Raw genomic sequence first — 20,161 nt, 5'->3', positions numbered from 1 at the left:
CTAGAGCCAACCTTGGAAAGGGGTCAGTGCAGCATAAATGGTTTAGGACTATTGATATTGAACAGAAAGATGGATACAAACATTGTCTACTTTTTCAAGGTAGTTGAGGACCTTCTCAATGGTGTCCAATCTGACTAACATTTGTGAAAATGAAAATGTAATGCCTCCCCGTCGGGGAATCGAACCCCGGTCTCCCGCGTGACAGGCGGGGATACTCACCACTATACTAACGAGGAAGATGCCCAACGACTTTTATGTTGCAGTACCGATCCTGGCCACAATAATGTCCACTATGGGATGTTGTCGCTGTTTCCCCGTTTTGATACGTTAGGTTGTGCAGACCTATTTGTGTGTATTAAATTGACGCCTCAACGTAGAGTTCTTTGCCATCAACGAAAGAGGCAACCCCCCTCACCCCCTCCAAACCAAACATATTTAACGTATCATTTATTAATCACAACAGCGCCAGAAGACTAAAGTGGACAAAAATATAGCACTCCCATAGAGAATGAATGGGAAACAGTTTATGGTAAAGGGTAAGGTAAATGGTAATGGACTAGTTCTTATATAGCACTTTTCTATTCTACTTGAAAACTCAAAGCTCTGTTCTTGGAAAAGTTTTGAGTCTGTGAAAAAAAACCCTAAAAACATGAAGGTAGCACATCTGGGACATCATGTTTCACTCCATCCACCAACGCCACGTTGGACCACAGACTGTGGTGGAGTTGGCGGATGCTTTAATCCAGGTCTGGGAGGAGATCTCTTCAGGAGATCATCCGCCACCTCATCAGGAGCATGCCCAGGTGTTGTAGGGAGGTCATACAGGCACGTGGAAGCTACACACACACATCACTGAGCCTCATTTTGACTTGTTTTAAGGACATTACATCAAAGTTGGATCAGCCTGTAGTGTGTTTTTCCACTTTAATTTTGAGTGTGACTCCTAATCAAGACCTCCATGGGTTGCTAAATTTGATTTCCATTGCAATTTTTAGTGTGATTTTGTTGTCAGCACATTCAACTATATAAAGAACATAGTATTTAATAAGAATATTTCATTAAAGGAAAAAAAAAAAAGAATATTTCATTAATTCAGATCTAGGATGTCTTATAATAATAATAATAATAATAATAATAATAATAATAATAAATTTTATTTGAGGGTGCCTTTCTAAAACCCAAGGTCACCTTACAAAGAGAAAACGACATCAATAAAACAGTAGATTAAAATAGATTCTAATAAATTAAAATACAAAAAACAGGAAAATACAACCACAAACAACAAAAAAACAAAAACAAAACAAAAACAAAAAAACACGATTTGACAGTTAAATCTGTATTAAAGCGAGTAAGTCAGTTTAAACAAGTAGGTTTTGACTTAAATAAGGGAAGGGAATCTATATTTCTTAAGGCTAAAGGAAGTGAGCTCCAGAGCCGAGCAGCAGAGCAACTGAAAGCTCTGTGGTCCATAGTGATAAGGCAAGCAGAAAGAACAACAAGATGAGTGGCAGATGAAGATCTGTTCTTGTTTATATGTTCCGTTTATGTTTTTTGAGCCGTGTTTATGGGGCTTTCCCATCATGTGCAGTCTAACTTTTAACATTTTCCAAGAATGAAAATGTAATGCCTCCCCGTCGGGGAATCGAACCCCGGTCTCCCGCGTGACAGGCGGGGATACTCACCACTATACTAACGAGGAAGGTGCCTGACACCCTTTATGTTGCAGTATCGATCCTGGCCACAATAATATCCACGATTGCTGCATTTTGTATAAGTTCATACTCAAGTTTAAAACAACAACTACACTAAAGCTATTCTGTTATACCTGTATGTTAAAAAATTTTTTTTCATATTTCAGCAATACTGATCAATCTAATAAACTTAAACCTACACCATCCTCCCTATTCTGGTATTTTAAAGAGTACTTAGCGTAAATATTAAGCAACCTAACTAATAGGGTTCCAACTCCCAGCAACAACAAAAATAAAAAAATAAAAAAATAGGGAACCACCCCTCACGCTCCACCTCATGATGCTTAATCGACGTAATCAACCTTAATTTGATGCAGTGTGAAAAAAAATGCACAGAAATCAATTATTTTTCAAGAAATATTAAATAGATTCAACTTCTTTCTTCAACAAAATTGCAGACTGCACAAATGATACCTTCCCAAAGGAAAAAGTACTATAGCTTACTAGGGTATATATATTAGACTTAATAGTCACTATATACAGTAATTGACTTCTATTCATTTTACATCAAATTAAAACTTTGGGTGTCAGATAATTATTTATTAAAAGCTAGACATTTTAAATGAGAATAAGAAAGAAAAGTATGTCTTTGTGCCCCCTTTTCCCTGTTAATGCCCTATCGGCCCCCCTGGCTAAACTTTGCTAGATCCGCCCCTGCACAGTTACCAGCGTCAGCTACGTAGAAAAAAATCCTGGTGTAGAAAGTAATATTAAATAAATTCTAACAACAGCTTATCAAGCTTAAATGTGCTGCTGTTGTTCAGCTGCTGGTTTCCTCTTTCTGGTGCAAAGTGGGCCAAAAACAAACAAGAGAGATGGACTCGCGACAGAAAAGCCGATCAGCTGATCATTAAGCAGTTTCATGATTGAAGTAGCAGCAAGAAGAGGCAGTCGCTTGTTAAGCTTAACGCAGGAATGCTTTACAAACATTCAGAGATGGACTTACACACTTGCTTTACTTCTCTCGGGGATAACTTTGTCGGAGATGAAATGCTGGGTTGGTAGCGAAGCTCCAAATGCTATCCAGACCAGTCCCGCATGCCACAGCCGCTCTATCACGTGATGCATACTGCTCCGACGTGCTAACGTTCTGAGGTGAGTTACGGCGTGTCGCAAGTTATGTGAGCTGCTTTCGTGATATTTAATGGATCGGATTACATTTTTTATTTTTCTCCGATATCCGATCCAGTCATTTAGGTCAGTATCGGACCGATACCGATATGTAATATCGGATCGGTCCATCTCTAGTATGGACATTGCTTGTGGTATACCACAATGGTCAGTTTTGGGCCCAAAATTCTTCAACTTATACATTAATGACATTTGTAAAGTGTCCAAAGTATTAAAAATGGTACTCTTTGCTGACGATACAAACATCTTCTGCTCTGGTGATGATCTGCAACATTTATTGGATGATATGACTAATGAAATAAGTAAAGTGAAGTTCTGGCTTGATAAAAACAAACTATCATTAAATTTGAATAAAACTAAAATTATGTTATTTGGAAATAGTAGTTTAAATAAATAAATGGTGTTGATATTGAAAGAGTCAGTGAAAATAAATTTCTGGGGGTAATAATAGATGAAAAACTTAACTGGAGAGCTCACGTAAGATATATTCATTCCAAAGTATCAAGAAGCATTGCAATCCTAAACAAGGCAAAACGGGTATAAGACGGGACATCACTTCATATTCTCTACTGTTCACTGGATTCACCATACTTAAGCTATTGTGCAGAGGTCTGGGGCAATAACTATAAAACTGCATTACATTCACTTTTTACTCTTCAAAAAAAAAAGCAGTTCAAATCTTCCACAATGCAGGTTATAAGGATCATATAAACTCACTATTCTTGCAATCTGAAATGGTGAAATTTGCTGATCCAGTGAAATTCCAAACTGCACAAATTCTATTCAAAGCAAAAAATAAACAAATTCTATTCAAAGCAACAAATATCAACTGCCAGGTAATATTCAGAGTATGTTTTTTGGAAAGAAGTAAGTTATAATTTAAGGGGTTTTTGTAACTTCAAAAAAGTGAAGGTACGAACTACCAGAAAAAGCTTTTGTGTTTCTGTGCATGGAGCGAAACTGTGGAACAGTTTGAATATGGAATTGAAGCTATGTCCAAACATAAAGCAGTTCACAAAGAGTTATAAAGATATGACCTTCTTGAACTATAAAGAAAGGGAAAATGATGAATTTCCTAAATGTACCTGTGTATTGTTTACATGATCGAAAACGTTAACAAACAGAACAATGAAAAACGTAATGCCTCCCCGTCGGGGAATCGAACCCCGGTCTCTTGCGTGAAGGGGGGGATACTCACCACTAACGAGGAAGGTGTTCAATGATCTATATGTTGCAGTACCGATCCTGGTCACAATAATGTCCACTATGGGATAGTGTCGCTGTTTCCCCGTTTTGATACGTTAGGTTGTGTGTATTAAATTGAAGCCTCGATGTAGAGTTCTCTGCCATCAACGAAAGAAGCAAAAAACCCTCCAAAAGAAACATAATTCTATACAAGCACGTGTAGGCCACACACACACCACTGAGCCTCATTTTGACTTGTTTTAAGGACATTACATCAAAGTTGGACCGGCCTTTAGTGTGTTTTTCCACTTTAATTTTCAGTGTTACTCCTAATCCAGACCTCCATGGGTTGCTAAATTTGATTTTCATTGATAATTTTTGTGTGACTTTGTTGTCAGCACATTCAACTATGTAAATAACATAGTATTTAGTAAGATCATTTCATTCATTCATTCAGATGTAAGATGTCTTATTTTTGTGTTCCCTTTATTTTTTGAGTGTACATGGGACTTTCCCATGGTGTGAAGTGTAACGAAAAAGAAATGCCTCCCCGTCGGGGAATCGAACCCCGGTCTCCCGCGTGACAGGCGGGGATACTCACCACTATACTAACGAGGAAGGTGCTCAGCAACTTTCATGTTGCAGTACCGACCCTGGCCACAATAATGTCCACTATGGGATAGTGTCGCTGTTTCCCCGTTTCGATACCTTAAGTTGTGCACGGCTGTTTATGTGTATCAAACGTGTAAACAGCGGGCAAAGAGACTAGAATGACTAGATACCTCAACATAGAGTTCTCTACCATCAACGAAAAAGCAAATAAAACAAACAAAAAACCTCAAAATCAGAAATCATTGGAGTGTAATGATATTGATATGATAAGTGGTTAAAAGAGTCATTGAGGGCATTATAAAACCGTTTACACTCATTTCAACAACCACCAAACAGCTGAAAACGGAAATGAGAGCAGGTACATGGATTCTGCACAAAGACACAAACACAAAGTGCAGACCGCCTACGCATCGGAATCAGTGATTCCTCACCCAAACGCCGTCATGGCTGAAAGCCGACAGCTCACAGATTCTGTTGCTTTGGCGGTCCGCGCTTTGTGTTTATCTTTTTTGTGCTAGATTCTGCAGCTGTAGGCTTTGTCTCTCTCCAACCAAATTTGACTGAACCAGCAGCAAAAGAAGATCCAAACTACGCTTCATATTTCGCTTCACATAGACATCGTCATGTATTCCTTCTTTGCTGTTTTGCTTCCACCATGGTAAAATGACGCTTCATGCACAGCTCTCTTCCTTTCTCAGTGTACTTCAAGAACAGTTTCCCCATTTAAAAATCTCTGTTTTCTGCATTATTCGCTTGCTTATTACGCACAAGTCTACCGTTATGTACAGCGCTGTCCGCCGCTGTGTTTTTGTTTTTAATTTAACTGACTTCCCACAAGAAAGTCTCAGTTCTGCTGTTCAGTACTGAGGAAATTTAAACTTTTTAAAATTATGCGAAATTGCAGAATGCTTAGCTGTGTCTCTAATCAAACCTCTGTAACTTTGCTCTGCTTCACTTCAGCAGCATAATGTTTATATGTTGATTCGTGGTTTTCTTCAGTTTTTGTTCTACTTCAGAATATTTTTAAGGTTATCTGCTATAAAACGACCAGGCCAGGAAAATCTCCTTCATGTTTTTCTGTGTTTTATGCTCTGTTACTTTGACTCTTTAGCACTTAGCAATTTTCTATCCTACCTGAGCACTCCAAGCGTTGTCCAGGAGGAGTTTTGAGGCTACAGTTTAGAAAAGATCACTAACTGTCATGAGTGTTAATATTATTTTATTACTTAGTCTGTTAAAGGAAACCCTGAAACATTAAAATAGTTGAGAACCTTTCCAGTGGTGTCCAGTCTGACTAACATCTCTAAGAAGGAAAACGCAATGCCTCCCCTTCATTCAGATGTCTTATTTTTGTGTTCCCTTTATTTTTTGAGCAGTGTATATGGGACTTTCTCATCATGTGCAGTCTAACTTTTAACATTTCCAAGAACGAAAAGGAAATGCCTCCCCGTCGGGGAATCGAACCCCGGTCTCCCGCGTGACAGGCGGGGATACTCACCACTATACTAACGAGGAAGGTGCACAATAGTCTTCATGTTGCAGTATCGATCCTGGCCACAATAATGTCCACTATGGGATAGTGTCGCTATTTCCCCGTTTTGATACGTTAAGTTGTGCACGGCTGTTTATGTGTATCAAACGTGTAAACAGCGGGCAGAGAGACTAGAATGACTAGATACCTCAACGTAGAGTTCTCTACCATCAACGAAAAAGCAAATAAAACAAACAAAAAACCTCAAAATCAGAAATCGTTGGATTGTAATGATATTGATATGATAAGTGGTTAAAAGAGTCATTGAGGGCATTATAAAACCGTTTACACTCATCTGTAATTCATCATTTCAAACTGGTCCATTTCCAGACAGAAATAATAATGGTAATAATAATAATAAAATAGTGGCCACAATAATGTCCACTATACGTTTCAAGTTGTGCACGCGTGTTTCTGTGTATCGAATTTAACGTGTAAATAACAGCGGGCAAAGAGACTACAATGAGTAGACGCCTCAACGTAAAAACAAACCCTCCAAAACAAACATAATTGACGTATAATAGATAAACTCTCAACAGCGCCAGAATATTAAAGTTTAGAGTTTAGAAAAGATCAGTAACTGTCATGAGCGTCTTAAAGGAACCCCTGAAACATCAAAATAGTTGACGACCTATGGTGTGCAGTGTAATTTTTACCATTTCCAAGAGTGAAAAGGAAATGTGATTTGTGTGATTTTGTTGTCAGTACATTCAACTGTATAAAGAACATAGTATTTAATAATAATATTTCATTCATTCAGATCTAGGATGTCTTATAATAATAATAATACATTTTATTTGATGGTGCCTTTCTGTATATGGGGCGTTCCCATCATGTGCAGTCTAACTTTTAACATTTCCAAGAACGAAAATGCAATGCCTCCCCGTCGGGGAATCGAACCCCGGTCTCCCGCGTGACAGGCGGGGATACTCACCACTATACTAACGAGGACTGCTACTAATGGACGTGACGCTGTTCTTTTTCTTACTGCATCACGTACACTTTAGGACATATTCGCTTGAATTGTTTACTTAACACTAGATTTACTAAACGGCCCTCAACTGTTTCATATTCATTCTCTATGGGAGTCCTAAACCACTACGGATGCAATATATTTTTGTCCACTATGGTCTTGTGGCGCTGTTATATAAATGTATAGTGATGACTCTCCCCGTTTGTCACGCGGGACATCGGGGTTCGAATCCCCGACGAGGACGCATCACTCCTTGACCTTCAGGAAATGCCTTTAGCTACATGTGAAAGGAGTTTTTGTGATATGTGCCTTGCTGGTAGTAACAGTGTGTTGAGGAGTCATTTCACCCCTTGTCCCATACCATTCAAGATTAGCCGAAGTTAATACCATCATCAACACTATGAGAACCTCTTTCTCCCTCACTCCCATGGACTTCATCCATATCTCATAATCTCAATTCCTTTTTTTCCCATGAAAGCTAGTTTGCTGAGTGAGCAGTAAAAGCACTCCCAGCAGAAAAAAAAACAAGCCATGTCTTTGTTTTACTGTAAAAAAAAAAGAAAGAAAAAAAAGTCCTGAATGGTTGCTTAAAGGTCATTACAAATCCTGTGTGGTTCATGTGGTTTTTCCATTTCAGTTCCTTTTCTCTCATTTGTTTGACAGACTTGGACTCTAGTTGCGCTCCAAGTTTAATTTGACATCGTGTTTACACAAAGAAACCTTGGTCTTCTATGAATCAGAAATACTCCACTTATCATTACAGAAAAAACGTTCATAAAATGAAAATAGTACATATAACACGTATGTGTATATAGTCATGTCATGTTAAGATTTGTATTTGTTTCCAGTTTCCCACATTGTTTTTGTCCACCCCACCCTAATTATTTCCACCTTACCAAGTACACCTTTAGTGCTTCCATAGCAATTAAGAGAGTAAATGAGAGGTTCAAGTTAAAAATTTAACTCTTTAGGGCTTTCATTTGTACTTTGTGATTGTTTCATAACTATTTAAATATAGTTTCCGAGTTTAACCTTAGATTTCGTATTTCATATTGCTCCTTTTTAAAGCAGCAAAAAATGTTCATAAAAGCCCCATTCTTGCACATAAGTATGATTGGTTTGTATATAATTACGGCTAAGGTCTCCTTCCTTTACATAACAGAATTTAAAGCGATATTCTGTTGTTTATGCCCGTTCAAGGAAAATAAATAATTTGCCTAATAATTCTATAATAATAAATAATTTGCGGACGACACTACAGTGGTGGGTCTTATCACCAACGGTGATGAGACGGCTTACAGGGAGGAGGTCAGCGCCCTGACCCACTGGTGTCAAGACAACCATCTCACCCTCAACGTCGCAAAGACAAAGGAGTTGATAGTGGACTTCCGGAGGTGCAGAGAAGTACACACCCCCATCACCATCAACGGCGCTGCTGTGGAGAGAGTGAGCAGCTTCCGGTTCCTTGGAGTACATCTGGCTGAGGATCTTACGTGGTCAGTACACACAAACAAAACAGTGAAGAAGGCGCAGCAGCGCCTCTTCTTTCTCAGGAGACTGAAAAGATTCGGCATGAGCCCCCGCATCCTCAGGACCTTCTATCACTGTGCCATTGAGAGCATCCTCACTGGATGCATCACCACCTGGTATGGCAACAGCACCGCCTACAACTGCAAAGCTCTCCAGAGAGTAGTGCGGTGCTCTGAACGGATAATTGGAGGTGAGCTTCCCTCCCTCCAAGACATCTACAGGAAGCGGTGCCTGAGGAAAGCGGGGAGGATCATCAAGGACTCCAGTCACCCCAGCCATAAACTGTTCAGACTGCTTCCATCAGGAAGGAGGTTCTGCAGCATCCGGTCCCGTACCAGCAGACTGAGAGACAGCTTCTTCCACCAGGCCATCAGACTGCTGAACACGTCATAGACACCTCAGCTTCACTACTGGAACTTGCACTCCATACTGTATATAAATGCCACTTGTTTTGCACATATTCAACTCTGTATATTTTATATATTTTATTATTATTATTATTATTATTATTATTATTTTATTTTTTTTACTATTTAATTTGTAAAAATGTGTACACACACACACACACACACACACACACACACGTAGGAAAATATTTAGTATACACATCCAGAAATGCATACACTATTATATATTGTACATATATTTATTAGTTTCAGGTTGGCCATTCTTGTATTTTGCTCGTTTGTGTTGTTGTGTTTGCACATCTCTGTTGCTTGTGGGGCTCGCACACAAGAATTTCACTCGCATGTGCTGTGCCAGTGTGCCTGCACATGTGATGTGACAATAAAAGTGATTTGATTTGATTTTTGATTTGATAATTCTGCATGCTGAATTCGCTTTTATTTTGAAAAGCCGTGACACGGCGGAAGTAAACAGTAATCACGTTACAACCCGGAAGAAATGCCTTTTCTCTGGTTAACATTTGAATAGATGAGAATGACCAATTTAGCTTTTGGAGAAACGGTTAAACGCGATGCTGCTCCTGTTGTGCAGCCTCTCATAGTCGTTTTTGTGTCCTAATCTCTTGGCCTGGAGGTGGAGGCGGTCGACTACGAGCAGCAACGCCCCGATGAGAGCAGGCAGCCCGTCAGAAGGAGAAAAATATCCTCGGTGTGTTTACCAGGCGGTTCAGGGAGGCTGTTTCCCCGCAGTGTGTCGTTAGCTCACCGTGCGGCTGTGCGACTGGTTCTTCAGACGGAGAGGAAACATGGCTGAGCTGCATGTTGTGGAACCTACCGGTGCTGGCACCATAGAGCAGCCCGAGCACCGCGACATCCGGGGCTCGGTGCGCCTGGCGTCGCCCACCCTCATTGTTCCGCCGCGGAGCAGCCAGCTCAGCCCGGGTGGGGTGTCAGGCTGTAGCGGCGGCGGCGGAAGGTCGGTGTTTGGGTTCCCGGTGAAGAGCAATCCCAGCTCCCCGTCCGAGCCAGTGGACAAGCCGGGCTCCCGCTGGGTCCGGCTTAACGTCGGTGGTACCTACTTCATTACCACCAAACAGACGCTGTGCAGGGACCCCAAATCTTTCCTGTTCCGCCTGTGTCAGGAAGACCCGGACCTGGACTCTGACAAGGTGAGTGGGACGCCAGAAAAACACAAATACATACAACACAGGTTCACACAGCAAAGGGACGCAAAGAACACAAAAACCGTGAACACTAAACTGTAAAAGCACAAATTAAAAAGTGAAAAATCAATTTCCACAGTAGTACCCATCTGCCCTGTACAAAATGTTTATAGACTACTGCAGGTAAAAGCACAAGGACGATACGCTTCAGTTTTAAAAATTTAAATTTTCTAAATTAGTCCCACATTTGCGAGAAAAAATTACACGAAAAATGGCAAATTTTACATTAACGAACTTCAACGTTAAAGAAAAAAAATATGGAAATTTAATAGAAATAAACAAAACAAAACATGGAACTTGCTCCTCTGTTAACATGGAACTTGCTCCTTGGAACCTGTTAATTCTTGCAGGACGAGACAGGAGCATATCTAATCGACAGAGACCCCACGTACTTTGGCCCTATCCTGAATTACCTTCGGCATGGAAAACTGATTATGGATAAGAATCTGGCAGAAGAAGGTAAAAAGCAAAAGCATAATGCAGAGCTGTCAGTGAGCAGCATCTCAGACACCAAATAACACATTCATTCGATTTGTGTTTCAGGCGTTCTGGAGGAAGCCGAGTTCTACAACATTGCTTCCCTGGTGAGGCTGGTGAAAGAGAGGATACGGGACAACGAGAACCGGACATCTCAGGTAAACAAAACGAAACCAAAATAAGTCTTAGTGGCTGACTTTCTTCCAGTGCAAATATAACCCAGGTAACTTGTAAAGTGTTCAAACAAAATGTGTGCCTGCCTGCAGATTGTTGATGCTTTTTCAGTAATGCTCTGCGTGCCTTTGCTGTGTCCCTCAGGGCCCTGTGAAGCATGTGTATCGAGTACTACAGTGCCAAGAGGAGGAACTCACGCAGATGGTCTCAACTATGTCGGACGGTTGGAAGTTTGAGCAGGTGCAGAAAATGCAGCTTTTAAAATATATGTCATCTTTTAGTTCACGCTTTAGTTGATTCGACGCTGCAGTTTTAAGCTCCGCTTGCCCTGAGATGTATGCCAGCACATTGTCAGGTATTTATTTCCACACAGGAAAGACTGGGGCACAAAATGTTTTAATCATGAGCAGGAATGGATACTAAAAGTACTTCATTTGGTCTTGACCTGAATCTGTATGCATTCAGACTCTGTCACCTTGTAGTTTCCTCTATATTAGTAATCATGTATTATCAATATGAACCTGTATCAATTTTTTGATCTTCAAAAGACAAAAAAAAAAAAAAAAAAGATCTTTGAGCCTTATAATGAAAGTAAGTATGAATTAAACCCCTGACATTAGTAATAGCTGTAAATAATTCTAGTCATTGCCACATGTGACTACTCCGCAAAGGTCTGATTATGACTATTTGGTACTTTTAACTTTAATAGAAAGTACCACATTTGTTGCATTTATTAAATTTAAAGAGCTAAAATAACACAACTCATTTGCCTTTTTTAAATTACCAACAAACATGACAGAACTAGTAGCACTTTTAGGCCTACTGTGAAGCAGTTGCTATGAAGCTCTGCAGGAAACTTTGAGCTCTATCCATGTTTGTGAAAAATAACCTGAAGGCCTCAGTCACACTCGTCTAGAGACCGATTGGCAAACCCTTGGCATCCTCCAGTTGCTAGGGGCAAATGTTTAATCTTCAACCACCCTCAAGCACCGGCATGTCACAGTTGGTGCTCAACAAAGCCAATGTGGTCACCATAAACAAAGCATAAGCCAGCGGCTTTGGCTGTAAAGGCACACCTGCTTGTCCACAGACTGCTGATTTATTTTGTTTTTGAGTTTCCCCAGTGATTTTAACATCTTTGGAAACCGTAGCCAGGGTAAGTTAAATAAATAAAAAGTTAAAATTCCAAAATGATATCCATCAAGTCTTTTGTCAAAGCGAGAGTGAGTCACAGGAGCTGAGTTGCAGGGTGGCCATCCTTGCTGTAGGGCAAAGAAAGAGGTCATGAACAGACTACAGAAATGCAGTGATATATGTGCTGAAATATCGCTGTAAGTCTATATTGGCAAATAAAATGTCATTTATTAATTGTATCTAATCCCTTTTTTCAGGCTGAGTATTCAAAATAGGAAAACTTAAAATCATTCAGTTGTTTTTTTGTTTTGTTTTTTTATATAATGAATATTTCTTTGTTTGATTAGGGGTTGGTTTTTTTTTTTTTATGTTGTTGTTGTTTTTCTGACATTTTCAACAGTTTCTTTAAAACGACAACAACCAAAAGTAAATAGCATGGTAGAACTAAATTAAATGGAAAAAACACAAGTTATTGACTGAAAAGGTGCAGAGTGTGAAACGTCTTGGAAAAGTAGGCTCTCTTTTAACTCCGGATCTTTTGTTTCTTTGCCCATCTCCGCCCTCAGCTTATAAGCATCGGCTCCTCATATAACTATGGCAATGAGGACCAGGCTGAATTTCTGTGTGTAGTTTCCCGGGAACTCAACAACTCCACTAATGGCATCGTCATTGAGCCCACCGAGAAGGCCAAGGTAAGTCGACATTTCATACCGTTGTTCAGGCTGTCTGAACATCTCCTGCAAACTGCAGCGAAGGACCGTGTTTGTGTATTAAAACCCAGTTTATAAGCCACAGAAGCTACAGGATCCATGTGTAGGAACCAAAGCTGCACTTGAATCGTCCAAAACACTAAATCCTACTTCCTTTTGCCCATAAGTTTCCCATGACTCGATAGAAAATGTCACAAGGTCACTAAAAGATCTGAAGAGGTTTTAATGAGCTCAGAGAGAAGCTAACTGCTCTGACGCTAGACTCCTTAATAATGTGGCCAGATGTTGTTGATGTGAGTCTGCTGTGTTAAAACCACAGTGCCCCAAAGATGGGCAAAAAATGAGCGCATCGTGGATACGTCACCCCATGAAATGTTTCATATAAAAGAGGATCACTGGTGGAAAATTATTACTTCATTATCTAGTTTGTAATCTTAAAGAACAGGGAGTGAAACAGCTTATTAAGTGGAATTAAATGCATCCCACAATACGTTTGTGTTTTTAAATGGATGTTAACGACCGGCAGTGCAGTAAAGCTGTATGCAAGACACTTATTGCGAGATACAGCCTACACAGGTGTCTGGATGTGCTGTTGATTCTTTTCTCTCCGGCATGCTGCCAGCATCCAGCATGCCAACAACCTGGGCTCGGTCAACATCAGTCAGTCTCAGCACGGTGACCTGATGGTTTAGGGTCCATACTTGAATTTCAAATTTAATTCCGATACCCTGGAAAATGATCCATAATCGATGCTATTTTCAATACCAGGGCAAGATTCTTAGCCCATCCTGTGGTAACAGAACTAAGAACTAACAGAAATTATTTTTTTAAAAGCTGGCTACAGCAAAATAATAAGAAACATATTTTTATAATTATTATCTTGTTTACATACAACGTCCACACTGCTCCACCTTGGTCTGTAGCGCTTTACATCCACAGTTTTCTCTTCAGGCCTGAAACCATCCTTGACTAAACCCAGAGACAAAAGCTACTCACAGTGTTGTCTAAGAGATTAAAGTTATGTGCTGGGAACTTAATTTAAAACATCCATTCTAGACATGTTTCATGACATAAAACTTGAATAGTTTATTTTCACTTCCTGCTGAAGAGATGCGCCAGTATAACTTCTGCCTTTATTTTAGGTTCAGTGTGTAAAATCTCATATTTTTCGGTTTGGTCAACTGAATTGTGTAATCCTCCCCCTCTCAATTCAAGTGCTTAACCCGAACTACAGTAGATACAACATGGGTAATAAAGGTAGCACTGAAGCACCTTCCTTAGTGTTTGTAGAATTTAATTATACTTCCATTTTACTTGACTCAGTGAGGAACCTTCCTAATGAAAATATTTGACTGTTGGACCATAAACCAGTCCATGCTGGATAAGACTGGGTAGAGTGGACCTTACCATCTCATGTGGCTTCTGCTCATTTGGGTGTTTTTCACAAGCAGCCTCTCTGAAAGTCAAAATGCATCTGTATGAAAAATGCATTTTCTGAAGTTTGAGACCTTCACTTGGTGGAAAGTTCATGTTATACTTTTACCGTAGCTCAGTTTATTGTGCTGTATTAAATACTTAATGTGGAAGCTTACGCTACAACAAATACAGGAGCTAAATATAACCGTATGGATGAGCTCAGCTAGAAATAGTCTGTGTGCTGGCAGCCAGGATGCCACAAAAGTCAAGAACCTTCTGAACTTTACTGACCTGCTGCTGTTGTGTTCAAATCATTTGGTATCGCTTATCTTCGTAGTTCTTACCTGCTTAACAGTGAGTTAACAAGATCTGCAAGATTATTTTCATGTATGCGATCATATCCATGAAATCAGTGCAAAGACTCGGATTTCATTCATTCCTCTTGTGTCTTTTTTATGGAACTGAGTTGGTTTACCAGATGTTATTTATCAATGAAAGCATGTTTTCTCAACTATAAAGCATTATCGACCAAGTATTCATTATAAACTTTTTTTTTATAACATGCACTCTTGCAAATGACCAGCAGGGGGCCACTCCTGTAGTCTACGTTGTATACAAGTCTTTCGGGAAACGATTTCTACTTCTCACTTGATCCACTAACTTTCCAAGTAATCTAATGCTGTTAATCATTAGTTTCATATTTTATTAAATCCAACATGCTGCTTTTTTTTGAAAATTAGTTCCTGTTTTAGACAAAAATAGGTGATAAAGCAGGGTATGATTCAGATTTACAAATCTGTATCAGGATACTGGCGTGCTGCATCCTCAGTTTCACATCCATAATTATGGTGTCCAGGCTTTTCCCTCAGCGAATAACAATTTAAATAATTTCCTATGCTCTGGCTGAAAAAGGGAAGCTAATGCTAAAAGGAAACTCAGATTGCTTTGACTAATTGTTTGTTTTGGACAGATTTTAGCTGGACGAAAACCCCAAGCAGTGATTCTGCATCTGCATTCATTATGAAAAAGTATGCAAGGAATGAAATTTTGTTACAACTGGCTCAACAGAGGATTAAATTATTTTAAAAATATGTTAAATATATCAGTAAAAATACTATAGTGTACTGGATAAAGCGATGGCATAGAGAGTGGAAAGTTGTAAAAAGTGGAGTACAGCACACTGACTGCTGAAATATTTACTGGATTACAACATTTCAGTCTGTCTGACCTTCTCTTTGTTCTCCTAAATGTCTCAGCAAGTGTGACACATAGTTTCTGAAGGGAAAAAGCAAAGATTTGAGAATGCTGTCTGTGCAGGAACCTGAACACCACTGCTTTTTATATCAGTTTAATTAGTGTACTAAATTACTTTTATCCTGTGACTTCATCTGGAAAAAGGGTTTGCTAACACTGTCTTTTTATTGCAAAAAACCCTCAAAATTCAAAGTGTTGTTTTTTTTTCTTGCTTTTTCTTAAACGTCTTGTTTAAATGTTTGAAAGTGGTCTTTTTCCTGTCTGCCTTTCGCAGATCCTTCAGGAGCGAGGCTCGCGGATGTGAAGAGATCCTGAGCTTAACAACAGTTTATCAGCAACAACCACGTTGTTGTCGAACATTTTCTTCACTTTTCATAAACCCCCTTCCACCTTTTACTGTCATCATCATGATCATCCGCCCCTTCCCTTCTCCTCTGGTGTGCCTTTCCACAGCGGGTGCTGTTGGCATCCCCCACAATCCTTCAGTGCTGCAACGTGACCCTGGCTTGTCGTCTCGTCTCTCCTTCTTCACTTTGGAAGAGAGACGACAGGTTCAGGGCTTTTCCTCGTTGCAGCTTTTTGTTGGACAGTGTGACAGGAGCGCAGGCTACGACGCTGATATTAGCCTCTTGTTGTTCTCAGTTGGACGGACAGAGCTACCAGGAATCATCGTCTCCATCTCCACCTCGATTCTGGATCTCCATCATCGTTATCAGACGGGATATTTCCTCTTGTCTTACACATCTGGCTCTGTTGATTTAGCAGAAACCTCCTCAGGACTCTCAAAGGACATAAAGGAATGAAAACACTCCACTTACTGACCGAGAGAGCATCGACTCCTCTGCAGGTGGAGCCCGAGACGGAGCAGTCGCAGGCGGATGATGCACGGACCGATCACTCATTATGAGCTAACCTGGAGCGGCATCTTTTCCGCGAACCAAGAAGTCTCCAGTGGCTCCTTTTGATCTGTAAGAAAAGAACATACATGACTAAAAAACGGACTTACCTACACTAGTGTACAATTTGTCAAGGCATGTGAGGAATCTATATAAATCTATATAGGCTACATGATGAAATTATATGAAAAATTGAATGCAAATGGTGTAATTATTGATTTCTGTATCATAGTTGTGATATATTTACATATTCTGGTGGTTGAGTCTATTTAAACAATGGAGAAAATATCAGTTTTCCCACCCGCTTACACGGGTGTGAATTTGTGTATGCAGTGCCTCTCTGCTTTCTGTTCATCCTGAAATATCACCAGTTTTTCAGCTGCACGTTTTCTGTAGTGTTCCTCAAAGAAAAAAGAAGATAACACCGGTAAGTTTTCTCTTAAATATCCAACTTTAAACTATTGCATATCTTAAAATTGTAATTAGGGATAAGGAAAACTACTGTCATTGTCATTTGTCCAAGTAAAGCGTGGCGGAGGTTGGACTGTGGCCAGACTGTATGCTGCCTCAAAACCCTGAAGCACCCCTCTCCTCTCGGGCCTCGTGCTATTCTCTTTGCCAATATTCACTCACTTTGCAGCTGCCTCTTGTTGCCACACCAAAATGACTGTGTTGTCTTACACTCTGCAGCACTTGTAGCAACCGTGGCGCAAGCTAAACTGTACCGCTCACCGCTTAAAGCCCTGAGATACCTGAGTTTTATACGCTGTGTAAACAACGCTGCCAGCCGGGAAGTGAGTTCAGTTTTCATGAGCTCGAGAGCGAAGCCTTAGTAGTTTGGCTAAAGTGTGTTGTTCTTGTGCTTAACATTATGTTGATATGTTATTGTGCTGTTTTTGACACTTTCAAAAACACTGCAACAACATAGAAATCTTCTGTACACAGGTCAGGATGTGAGCTTGATTTATACTTCCACACTGTAACAGCTGCTTGGTGGTGAATAATAGAGTATATTACTTTTGCAAAGGTAATGCATATAATGGGGTTATGGGGGTTACAGGGCTAATCTAGGAGCAAGTAACCTGCCTGAATAATTCAGTGTCAGTTGCCTGCTTTTTAAAATTTTTTTAGTAAACTATTAGTGGCATAGAAAGAAACCACACTAGCTGTGAATGCTAACAACAGCTTAGCAAAATTGTAATGCAGAAGTATAAGTCAAGCCTTAATCTGTGCACATGTGCAAGTGAAGTGGCTCGTACTAAAGCGAAAACGGTGATTTGTCAGTTGACAGAAAATAAACGGGGATCTGTTTTGGCCATTTTAGCTCTAGAGTTTTATTCTTGAGCTCTGCATGAGTCACATTTCAGACTAATCCTTATTTGTCCTACATTTGGGCCTTGGTTCAGCCGCTTAGCTCATCATTGAACTGAAACAAGCTCCTTTAGCTCCCGGATCCTGGACTCTAGTCTGATTGGCTGCCTCTCGTAAAGACAAACTGAACTTTTGGCTCCCTGGGATTACTTGTACATAAGCTCACCTCATTTCATGAAACTTTAACTCAGCTTGATGATAGAACCCACCACTGTAGCACAGTAGGTCCCCTTTAATCTGACACAATTGGATATCAAGTCACTTATCAAGCAGAAAGGACAACTGATCTTTCAGTTTTCTGCTTTTTCTTTTTCATATTTATGTAAATTGAATATAGTTTGGTTTGGAACTGGATCGGTGCTTCCTTAATTTGTAGTTTATCACATAATGAAAATTTTAAAACATTTCTGGAGTCCAGATGGTTCAAAATGGGTTCATGGGCCTTATCAAAATTGGGTAATTAGTCACATTTATTTTAAAAAGAAAAATCCAATAAAATAGCAAAATACCTTTTTCTTCTTCTTGGTCACACATCTCACTTCTTACATTTTGGCTTCAGATGGCCCACCTCTCACCTTTGAGCCCATTTTCAATCCTTTTTACTCAAATAATCAGTAACTCTTCAGCCAGTATTCGTTCATTTGCTTATGAGCAAGAAAATCAATTTTACTAACAGGTGATGAAGAAATGCACCTAATTCTCACACTGAAAAGCGATATTCTATTTCTGCTCCATCAGTGACTCACATTTGTTAATTAATTATTATATTTATTTTATTCTGTCAGTGACTAATCATTTCACCATCTGGGGTAAATGCAGCTCGTTCATGTGAGCAACTTGATGCAAAGTTTGAGCCATATTTGCACATATCAGAAGGAAAACTGAGAATCATGTTGTTCACATTTTAATCAAAGCTGAGGAGCGCTCTGTCATTATCGCAGACACCTATTACTGGCATTGACCCCTTTGGTAATCCATCCTTTGTATAAAGAATTTATTTGATGCAATTATGTTGTACCAAGCATGGGGAAAAATAATTTATTGCATTGGGGAAAAATGGTACCTTAGACTTGCTAAAAATACTGCTAAAAATGCCCAAACATGTCATTCAGAAGCACTTTTGTTTCCTCCCTTGTGGTTTTCTTGGCCCATTCGAAACACCTTGGGTGTTGATTCCCTTCGTTTTTGTCCAGTGTTGTGCCTTTGACCTGTGTTGTGCACAGTTGTACTCCCCTCTTATCATAATGTGCCTCTCATACCTTAAAAAAGCCAGGAGGCACGTATCTGAGGTATCATGTATACTGTGGTCTTTTTATCCTGGTTTTTATTGTTGGTGTTTCCGTAAGAGGCGAACCAAACGGAAACACTACCCTTGGCGTTATTTTATTATATGTAAATTTTACAAATTGCTGCTTTCTTTGTGCCATTGCGTTCCAGCTCAATCCAACCACAATCTCTCACACTCCTGGAGGTTTTACATTTCTGTTGTGGTGGTGTGGACGACAGGAAGTCCAGTCCAAGCTGGTTTCCCTTTTTTTTTTTTTTTTTTTTTTTTGGCTCGTATCTTAGTAAAACTCCAAAAATGCACTTGGCAATTAATTTGATGTCAAACTTATTGTATTGTGGCAGCTTCTTTTCTCCTTGACCTGCATGCTGACGCTACCTACAATGGCCCCACTTTTAAGTGTGTGTAACCAATATTTAAAGCACTTAACGTACCCTTGTGAACCCCGGTTTGGTCTCACCATGGTTGCAGTTTGGTGGTTCCCAACTTGATTTTTTTTTTTTTAAACTTTCTTTCAATGTTGCTTTTAGCCCAAGAGCTTAGGAGTATCAGTCAGTTTATAGACTGGAAATGTTGGTATTTAAAATGACAAAAGAGGTGATTACTTGGCAAACGTTCAAGTACAGAAGCCTGGAAAAAAAAAAGCATCATCGCAGATATTTTGCTAGTGTCGTTAGCTTCCCATTAATGCAACAAAATTTTATCTTTTAATTCATTAAATTTTTAATTCAGCTAAGTTAAAATATAAAAATATTGTAAATAGAACTAAATATATCACAGACTGGTAGGGTGGGAGTTTGGGCTAGCTACTGCTATAAAGGAAAAAGATACACGGGATTTATGAAACAAGAAGAAACATTTTTAATGATAAAACTGCCAATTGAAAGTTTGTTTAGTAGATATTAGCATTTTAAAGCCAAAGTTAGAATTCTAATTATTCAGTGTAATGGGTTTAACACATTTTTATTTAAAAAACACACAATCAGAAGATTCTTTTGGAAATATCAATTTTATTGTTAACTGCCACCTCTGTGTTAAGCTAATTAGCTTTTAAGTTCTTGTTAGCATCGAGCTAGCCACACTATCTTCATGTAGTAACTAGCA

At 39.5% G+C, this 20,161-nt stretch overlaps 1 protein-coding gene and 5 non-coding genes across 6 annotated transcripts; 1 reads left to right on the top strand and 5 right to left on the bottom strand.

The window, feature by feature from the left end:
• Positions 1-164: 164 nt before the first annotated feature.
• Positions 165-236, bottom strand: trnad-guc (transfer RNA aspartic acid (anticodon GUC)). The gene has a single exon. It is a non-coding gene; the product is annotated as a tRNA-Asp (tRNA).
• A 1,391-nt stretch (positions 237-1,627) lies between these two features.
• trnad-guc (transfer RNA aspartic acid (anticodon GUC)) lies at positions 1,628-1,699 on the bottom strand. Its single transcript has one exon. It is a non-coding gene; the product is annotated as a tRNA-Asp (tRNA).
• Positions 1,700-4,613: 2,914 nt separating this feature from the next.
• trnad-guc (transfer RNA aspartic acid (anticodon GUC)) lies at positions 4,614-4,685 on the bottom strand. The gene has a single exon. It is a non-coding gene; the product is annotated as a tRNA-Asp (tRNA).
• Positions 4,686-6,122: 1,437 nt separating this feature from the next.
• Positions 6,123-6,194, bottom strand: trnad-guc (transfer RNA aspartic acid (anticodon GUC)). The gene has a single exon. It is a non-coding gene; the product is annotated as a tRNA-Asp (tRNA).
• Positions 6,195-7,089: 895 nt separating this feature from the next.
• trnad-guc (transfer RNA aspartic acid (anticodon GUC)) lies at positions 7,090-7,161 on the bottom strand. The gene has a single exon. It is a non-coding gene; the product is annotated as a tRNA-Asp (tRNA).
• Positions 7,162-9,605: 2,444 nt separating this feature from the next.
• kctd2 (potassium channel tetramerization domain containing 2) lies at positions 9,606-19,267 on the top strand. Its single transcript, XM_085361053.1, has 6 exons — positions 9,606-10,286; positions 10,691-10,799; positions 10,884-10,975; positions 11,136-11,231; positions 12,692-12,817; positions 15,780-19,267. The coding sequence occupies exons 1-6, from the start codon at positions 9,924-9,926 to the stop codon at positions 15,807-15,809; spliced, it is 816 nt and encodes a 271-aa protein (XP_085217179.1). The 5' UTR covers positions 9,606-9,923; the 3' UTR covers positions 15,810-19,267.
• The last annotated feature ends 894 nt before the right edge of the window (positions 19,268-20,161 follow it).

Source organism: Diplotaxodon limnothrissa, linkage group LG8, assembly GCF_057381915.1.
Source record: "Diplotaxodon limnothrissa isolate DT_005_m linkage group LG8, D_limnothrissa_male_GT1.1, whole genome shotgun sequence".
In the NCBI taxonomy this organism is placed as follows: Eukaryota; Metazoa; Chordata; class Actinopteri; order Cichliformes; family Cichlidae; genus Diplotaxodon; species Diplotaxodon limnothrissa.
The sequence above is the reverse complement of the archived record's forward strand: the minus strand, read 5'-3'. Positions and strand labels throughout refer to the sequence as shown.